At 34.3% G+C, this 9415-nt stretch overlaps 1 protein-coding gene across 1 annotated transcript; it reads right to left on the minus strand.

Annotated features, from left to right (window-relative positions):
* Positions 1-443: 443 nt before the first annotated feature.
* LOC125844760 (CRS2-associated factor 2, chloroplastic) lies at positions 444-5849 on the minus strand. Its single transcript, XM_049524091.1, has 6 exons — positions 4964-5849; positions 3381-3508; positions 3032-3257; positions 2297-2424; positions 1578-1731; positions 444-968 (listed from the first exon to the last, which is right to left on the minus strand). The coding sequence occupies exons 1-6, from the start codon at positions 5832-5834 to the stop codon at positions 559-561; spliced, it is 1917 nt and encodes a 638-aa protein (XP_049380048.1). The 5' UTR covers positions 5835-5849; the 3' UTR covers positions 444-558.
* Positions 5850-9415: the final 3566 nt, after the last annotated feature.

A 9415-nucleotide genomic window follows, 5' to 3' on the forward strand; every position in this document is an offset into this window, starting at 1 on the left:
TTATGTGGGATGATAATAGCGAGATTATTCCAACGCTATTTTAAGAAGGACATGATTGAAATTGAAAGTAAAAAATTATCTCAATTTAAACCAAATATAGAATTTTTTTTCGCATTTGCTATAGTTTAGAACATAACTATGAAATGCAGCTACACTTGTTATATCGGGTGGAAGAGTTGTATCACGTTGGTGTCAGCGAAAGAGTTGTATTCAAGGATCGCGACACACTTTTATCATGGTGTGCATGGTGGTATTTGTGTGTTAGTTGATACACACCTCGATTAATAAATAAGAAGAAACCATTTACCATTTTTATTTTTGCTGAAATTTCAATCATAATTCATCAATTTCATTGATCGCTAAGCTGCACTGTTGAGCACATGGCTCAATATTTAACATGAATGCTATTGCACATTTTTTCAACTTGTTAACTTCATAGATTATACAGTATACAACTATACAGATAAATATCAAAATAAACAGGAAAAAAAATTAAATAAGACTTCCTATTTTGGTTACATTATTTCCTATTTTCACCTTCATTTCCTTTCAACTTATTTACTCATCATCACTGAACTCCTTTACTATTAAGTCAACTGGTAATAATCCTTTAGGAACTGTTGACTCTAATGCTTCAAATGAGTTGTTAATGTAATATTTATCTCCATGATCATCATCACTGATCTCATCGTCGCTGTCATTGTCATCATCGGAACTGCCTCTCCACATCAGTCCTGACTGTTCAGGGGCACGTTTATTGGATAAAACCAGAGCGGGATATGTGTGCTCTATGGCCTGGGAAATGCTAGCGAATTCCTCCACCTTGTTCAAGAGATCATCAGGTTTTAGATCAATGTCGTCTAGCAATAATGCCTTGCCTGAATCAATAGCATTCTTCCACAGGGACATCATTTTAGGGCTTGTGCTCCTTGTTCTAGAGTGTGCGTTGGAATAATCTTTGGCAGTGTCTGCATTTCAGATTAAAACAAAAACATATAAATACTATAGCTTGTCGAATTGGTTTAGTCTGCAAGAAAGAGGATGGTCTAAAGTTCGATAAATTTGAAAGTAATATAAGCAAGTATAGTTTATCTATTGAAACATGGACATTTAGTTGCACAAAGGGCAACTTTAGGCAATATGGACAGAAGTGATCATTAGATCCCATGGCCAAAACCTGGCAGCATCTCATATCTTTTTCTTTTTGTTTGGCAACTCTTGATGAGACACAACAAAAATAGGCAAAAGAAATATAATCACATTCCGCATTTGAGATGTATGACATGTACGATGTCTGTTGTCCCAAATGTGATTAAACAACTATCAGCGCACGGCAAGTTGCTCAGGTTGCATGCATAAGTTAACTCAAAGTAAGCACACATGTTTCGCACAAGCAAAAGTCCACATAACTCAATCCTTTTCTCCCTTTTACAGAGCAAGGGAGGACCAAATTCCTATTTGTTTCCCATCTAAGAGAGCAAGAAGTAGTGAAAAGGCAAGAAACAAAGTTACTGCAAGAAAAAATTGAAGTAGCCTAGTAGACCGACCTCCTGGATTTGCCAGTATTTCATGCATACCTGAGCGTCCTGAAGTATTTATTTCATCTGCAACAGCATCAATTCTGGAGGACACAACCGGAGGGGCATTTCCGTACATAGGTTTCCAGTCTTTTCCTCTCCACATCAATATCTGTTCATCATCGAATGACAATAGCACACAAGGGACCAATTCCTGTCATTGAAACAATAAATTAGCGTAGACCTTGTGTAACTAAAGAACATACTTGGAACTTAAACAAAGAAAGAGCAGAAGTATATAAAAGAGGAGTTGAACAGTTCAAGTATGCCCAAGATTAATAGATACTTATCTCTCTTCAAGAATGTGGATATCAAACATGTAACCATTTTTTGTTATGCTTCGAGACAAGAAAGTCACTAATCTCTAATTTACAAGAAAATGCTCATCTTAATCAGAATATTGAGAGGCTACAAGGTGTTGTGTGATTGGCGGCTACATGTTTCTGAACTGGAAGTCATGCCCAAACACAGCGCAAGCTCCTATCCAACTAATCTTGCTACTTGTCTTGGCAATATAATTATGAAACCTCTGAAGGGTTGTTAAAGTAGTGCAACAATGTGTAAGAGAGATCTCAAGGAGATTTTTTACTGATTCATTGCTCAAGATGCATATGCTGAGACCTAATTGACAGAAGCCAAAGTTATGCAGGGAACTAAACTGCAATATAAGAATAAAGCAATTGTTATAATTAAAGAATAAGAAGAACAATAAGTAAAACCTTTAACTTAGCTCCTAGCTTCTTATAATCACTTGCATGCATACCCCGGCAATCAATCTTCACCAGTGGACAAGCTTCAAAGGCACTTCTCACATCTCTCACTAGCGTAAGGTAGACTCCATTTTTCGCTGCAGAGGAAGATACCCAAGTTCTTCAAAACTAATGAGAACACAAGAAAGAGCAATTGGAGTTTAATGTTCTACATATATACAAAGGTGAAAACGTTACCACTAGCTGGAAAGCACAGAAACAGATGATAACCACAGACAATGCACATGAAGTCGGTTTAAAAAGAAAAATAGAAAAGAGAAACTGCACATTGAACATTCCTAGTTAAACAGACAGGTCACAGACGAAATTGGAGGACCTTGTGTTTTACTTCGTTTATATCACGAAAACATGTATCATTTAGATTTTAAAAATCCACCAACAGAGTCTTTCTACTTTTTAGGTTCTCAGATTGGAAAATAAGAAATAGTTTCGGCATATATTCAATTGCTGAAAAAACAAAAGCTTTACAAAACTCTCTCCAGCAACCACAATTAGCTAGTAGTCAAGAACTGAGAAGCAAAAGGAGCTGGATAAAGATGTTTCAACATGTTCAGATGTTCTGCCACCAGTTGCGTGTGACTAAAAATATTGCACGTATGTTACTGTCTATAACCTCATTTACATGCAATACCCGAATGAGAGACAGCTCAAATGTAAAATTAGCTAAAAGCATATAACAAGTACCCAATTTACAGATAGGGGGTAGCTTCTTTCCCTTGATTCGTAATTCATCAGCCTCTTCTTTGGTCAATCCTTCTGGTGCTTCCTGTATAAGTTTCGGGTAAACTGGTGTAGCTGGTTTCCATAACATCAGTGGGTACTTTGGACGTGTACGCTGGTCATAGTTCCTTCCCCGAAAGAGATAAACTACACCACCCACTCTATGTATGATCTTTCCGCCAGTCTTCTCCTAATAATTTTGAAAATGTAGATCAGTAGATGGCAAGCCGTAAACTCTTTTAGAATATATATAAAAAATTAATCAAAGAAAAAAAATACGGAACAATTCAACAAAGTTCAATCAATGGATAACCTCGAGGCATTGGCATAGGTTGTTCATATCAACAGTAGGGACTCCTAAGCATCGAACTTTACAAACAGGATTCCTCCTCCAGTGAGTATGTATTAACTCTAACATGTTATGTACCAATCCATCCCGACCTATGAAATTCAAAGCTTCAATTAAAAATTCAAAAGTGCAAGCTCCCAAGCTCAAAAGTTTGAGAGAAAAAAGAAAGTACCAAATGCATGGGAAAATGGAGAAAATTTGTTCTGAACTCCTAAGCTAAAACAAGATGACATCAACAATAAATAATCAACTCACCAGAAGCCCCTTCCCTCCTCCCCCCTAAGACCCGCCAAAGGAGGGGGGGAAACACTTTGCCTAATTCTATTTTTTATTTCACCAAAATTGGCTCAACGTTCCACAGTACACATAAGCAAGATTGAAGCTTTGACAGTTTTGAGTTAGTTTTGCAACAGCATTCAATCAATTATCTACTATGTCACAATCCCAAATCAATTTTGAGTCGGTTATGCAAGTAAACCACTAATTTGCCGTAGGTACTCCAGTCCTTGTAAGGCAGAGGGAATAGAGGACATGCAATAAATCGACATGAACGAGGCTAAAAGTTGCAATGAGTTAGCGTTATCAAGCTAGCACAATAACATGTCATTTGCTTGACAACATAAACAGAATCAATTCTAGCATAACACTCCACATTAATAATACTCACACAAATCACACGGAATTTGTGCATTATTTTATGCGAGATTAGAATGTAGAATAATTACACGTGTATTAGTAATAAATGGATGATAGTTTCTAAAAATAAGAAGTTCCTGTAAAATAGACAATCTTTGCATAACAATTCATGTACTATTACTCACTGCATAATATTCCTACATATTACTGACACATAATAATTACTAGTCTTGTGAATTAAACAATTGATTAGTAAAGAATCCCTATGTGATAATCTTAGAGGAACTAGTCTGTGAACTAAACAATTCATATATAGAGAGTCATTCAGCAACAAATACAGAAGCTAGTTCAACAAGAACGACAACATAGCCAATGAAATCCCATGAGTGGGGTATGGAGAGGGTAGTATGTACACATACCTTACCCTACCTTCGGAGGTAGAGAGCTTATTTTGTTTCTAATAGACCCTCAGCTCGACAACAAATATACAGTGTAATCCCACAAAGTGGGGTATGGGGAGGGGTACAGTGTACGCACACCTTACCCCTACCTTGGAAGGCATAGAGGTCGTTTAGACCCTCAGGACAAGGAAAAGAAACAATCCAAGCAGTAAAAAGAAAAAACAAATAACGGAAATGAAGGAGCCAAGGCAAAATACTATAGACAGCCTCACAAATCATCCTGAACTGTAATTCAAATACAACATAATACAATAATAGTAGTACAAAAAACAACCTATAATAACCAAACTCAGTCTCAAACCACAAGAAACTACAAGAGTAATACTACAACTAATGATACGGAAGGATAAGCGAGACAACGCTTAACTATCTAACTAACCTTCTACCCTCGGCTCAAGTAAAACAAATACGGAAGCAAGTTTATTCCCTAAAATTCCAAAATAAACTTACCAATGTTAACTTGTCGATTACTAGCTATACAATCTTTCAAAAGCTCTTGAATTTCCATCTTTGTCAATGGGGGACCCAACACCTTCTTTGGCTTTCCTTCAAACATCCCCAGCTCATATGCCCTCAACATTTCATAGCGCTTACCCCCATCATCATCACTCTCCATTTGAGGATACAATGGCTCAAAAAGCTTAATATTTCTCTTAGATTTCTTCATGGGTGCTTTCCCTGTCCACGGTCTAGGCATAGTAGGAGGAGCAAAAGGCAAAAAAGCCGGTTCACGAATAGCCAACGGTTTAGCTTTCGGAGTTTCAGAGTAACTGAACTGGAAATCAAAAGGGGCACCAGGGAGACGATATGAAACGCCGGAATCTTTAACGACGACGGAACGGTCGCCGTCTTCGGTGATGACTTGACCCGGTTTAACCGGTTTGTGGTATTTGGAGTTTTGGTGGTGGGTTTTGAAAGCTGGAACCGGGTTTTTTTCCGGTTTTGAGGAATTGGGTTTTTTTTTCTTTGGGTATTTGGGTATGGGGATGGGTGGTTGGGGTAGTGGGGTTGAGTTGGGGTTGTGGGTAGGGGGTGGGATAGTGGGGAGATTAGAGAAAAGATTGGGTTTTGGTAGTGACATTGCTAGAATTGTCATTGTTTGAGCAAAGAAAAAAGCTTTGTTGTTCAATGGAACAGGGAGTGGGGGTGGGTGGTGGTGAAGAAGATGAAGTAGCAAAGTGTTTTCTGGTTTTTTGTGTTGCAAGATGAGAGGGAAGGAAGATGATGGCAAATCTTTTTGGGAGAGGAGATTTTTTGAGAAAAGAACAAAATGGTCCTCAAGGTATGGAGTTGTTTTACTTTGGTCCTTCATCCCCGTCATCCCACACTCCTACCTCAGCTCGACTCTTCTAATATTTATGTAGATATTTTTTGGGATAATATTTTTTATTTACATACTGTACACAAGAATTCTAATGTCCAAAAGACGCAAGTAATTGAGATGGTTGTGTGTATATTAGCAGCGGTAGGATGTGGAACGAATGTATACGAGATAAGGTGAGAGTGGCGTTAATGATGGATAAGGTGAGGGAGGAGAGGTTGAATTGGTTGAAGCATATGAAGAGAAGATACACAGATACTCTAGTGAAAACATCTAATAGGTTGGCTATAGAGAATTTTAAGAAAGGTAGAGGTAGATCAAAAAGTATTGAATGAGATGATTGAAGAGGACATGGCACACATATGACTTACTGAGGGACATGATTCTAGATGAGAGGATATTGGGGTCGAGGATTGAGGTAGAAGTTTAGTAGATAGTCGAGTGTTATTTAATTATTTCCCTAATCAGTAGTATTATTAGTAAATATTCTTCGATCTTACTATTACTTGTTGTATTTTAGGGAAAAATATGCAGAATAGCAAACATTTAGCCTATATTAGGTACTATAGCTACAGTTTAAGAAAACTGTAATTTTGTGGTTAAATTTTAAGAAAACTGTAATTTTTCGGCTATAGTTTCCCCAATTCTTGTTATTCACTTGATTTGTATAAATTCAGGTATAATTTGGTTCCTGGTTGTATAAATTCAGAATTTTGCATATGCTTACCCTAGTTATTTGTATATGATTCATGAAAAAATCATAATAAATTACCCTATTTGTATATTGGCAAGAGAAATATACAAACAGAGTTCTGAAAAAATCTTAAATGTTTAAATACATAATTTGTATATACTTACCCTATTTGTATATTCGAAAGTGAAATATACAAACTGCAACCTTCATAGCAAACGAAATTATAGTTATGGAGCGCAATTATCAAAACTATAACTATATAGCCTTATTATATCTAGGGGAAAAAGTTTGAAATATATCCGAACTTTGACCGAAATTGCAGTAACGATACCAAACTTTGGAAATGACATTTTACCCCTACACTATTTAATAGTGTATTTTAAAGGCATATATATGCCCACGTGGACATCATAAATATTGCATAATTATAAATAATAACGTGTCCACGTGGGCACATATATACCTTTTAAATACACTATTAAATAGTGCAGGGGGTAAAAGGTCCTCCATAAAGTTTGATATTGTAACAACAATTTCGGCCAAAATTGAAGTATTTTTCAGACCCTTTTCCCTTATATCTATTATGTTTGTTATTTCTAAAATTTTCTCTATATTTTTTATGGGTGAAAATAGTTTTCACCTCGACTTTACTTTTAAAATCAAATTTCCTCTCAACTTTGAACAATAATCAAACTCCCCCTTTATCCTAATTAAATCTTTAAAATGCCTATTATACTCTTTCATTATCAATATTTTTTACTTCTTTACAAATATGATATTTGCATTTATTGTTTTTGAACTCATATAATAAATTTTTCATAAAAACATAAACATTATCTTTTGGACGAGAAGAGTAAGAAGTACCAATTAAATATATAAGTTAATGATATTCTATAATGAAGTAAATTAGCATAATAAGGAAATTAATTTTATTAATAATAATTAAAACTATAATGTTTATTTATACAAGTGAAAATAACAGAGACTTACAAATATATTTTGATGAAGGAAATACAAAATAAATAATTTAATTAAGATCAATTTTTTAAAAATTATATTTATTTAGATTTTAAATTATTTTAAACTATAATTTATGTAATACTCCATCAATGTCAATCAAAACTTGTTTATTTATATAAACAATAGAGAATACCCCCATCTTTTATATTACTTGACCTTCATTCTAAATATAGTTGTTTTAATTTATTTGTCCAATTTATGAAATCATTTTTTTAAAATATATTTTTATTTCTGCCCTTAGTAATAAATAATTACATAAATTAATAGTAGTCAAAATTTAAAGTTTCAAAAGCATTATTAAGAGAACATAATTACCCCCTAAAGTAAGGTTTGATTTTTAAGAAGACACTTTTACTTTGCGAGGGACTTATTACTCCCTAAATAATTTGAACTGATATTCTTATATCATTTTTTGTCCATATTACATAAAAAGTGTATGTACTCTCTTAAACAACATGAGCAGTCTAAAAAAATGAATATAGTTTTTTTTAGGGAAAAAAATCTGAAATATATTTGAACTTTGACCGAAATTGCTGTAACGATATTGAACTTTGGAAAGGACCTTTTACCCCTCTGCACTATTTAATAGCGTATTTTTTAAAGGTATATATGTGCCCACGTGGACATCATAAATATTGCATCATTTTAAATAGTAATGTGTCCACGTGGGCACATATATACTTTTAAAATACACTATTAAATAGTGCATGGGGTAAAAGGTCCTCCATAAATTTTGGTACCATAACAGCAATTTCGGCCAAAGTTGAAGTATTTTTCAGACTGTTTTCTCTTCTCTTTTTTTTACAAGTATTTGATTAGAAAATATATATATATATATATATATATATATATATTTNAAAGTTTGGTACCATAACAACAATTTCGGCCAAAGTTGAAGTATTTTTCAGACTGTTTTCTCTTTTTTTTTTACAAGTATTTGATTAGAAAATATATATATATATATATTTTTTTTTTCTTTTCCTTCATCTTCAAAAATTCATTGTCATTTCCATTGAAACTCCTCACTTCCATGTCACTAGTGTTATCACAACTCTACCCTTCTTTTACTATTATTAGTTTAACTCTCTTCAATTCTAAAATTTTATATAATTTCAAGATGATAAGGAGGTATCATCTAACTTCTTTTTTCGAATTTCAGTCAAGCTTCTTTCAGTTTTTGGAATTTCATTAGTTCTTTTCATGATTATTATTTTTAATTTTGAGTTTATATGAAAATGAGATAAATTAATTGATGATACCTCCAAATTTTGAATTTGCTAAAAATAATAATTAATTTTGCTAACAATAACTCAACAAATTCTAGAAAATAGTATGATCTTTTAAAAAAAAGAATCATGAGAGAAAAGTTGGTTAAAGAAGAAAAAAAGAAGGAAAAAATGGGGAGCTAAGCTTGAACGTGGAGTGTGGGAGTGGTCCCGATAAAGTAGAAGAAGAAAGTAAAAAAATGGAGAGAGGGGCTCAACTTAAATGTGGGGGTGATCATTTTAAAAGGTACTTCTGAACGATGGCGACTAGGTCACTCATTGATTGAATGTTGCCGACGGACGGCCAGCCACCTCTGATGGCGGGGCTGGACTCTGCCTCATCAGCACAGTTTCCACCACTTCCGACCAAAATTCACACTGGTCAAAATACAATTTTCCCTAGTTCTCCATTTATGAATAAGTTTGCTGATATTATTCAAGGACATAGTTGTTCAGGTAAAGAGAAGATTGTTGCGGATGTTCAACCTATTCCTATGAAAAAGCCGAATCTCATTGGTGGTATACCTACCATTAATTGGTCAGCAAGTGAAATACAACGAATGAATATCTTAGAAAATTTGTAATATGCAGTGGTAGGCAAA

This window comes from Solanum stenotomum, chromosome 11 (assembly GCF_019186545.1).
Source record: "Solanum stenotomum isolate F172 chromosome 11, ASM1918654v1, whole genome shotgun sequence".
Taxonomy (NCBI): domain Eukaryota; kingdom Viridiplantae; phylum Streptophyta; class Magnoliopsida; order Solanales; family Solanaceae; genus Solanum; species Solanum stenotomum.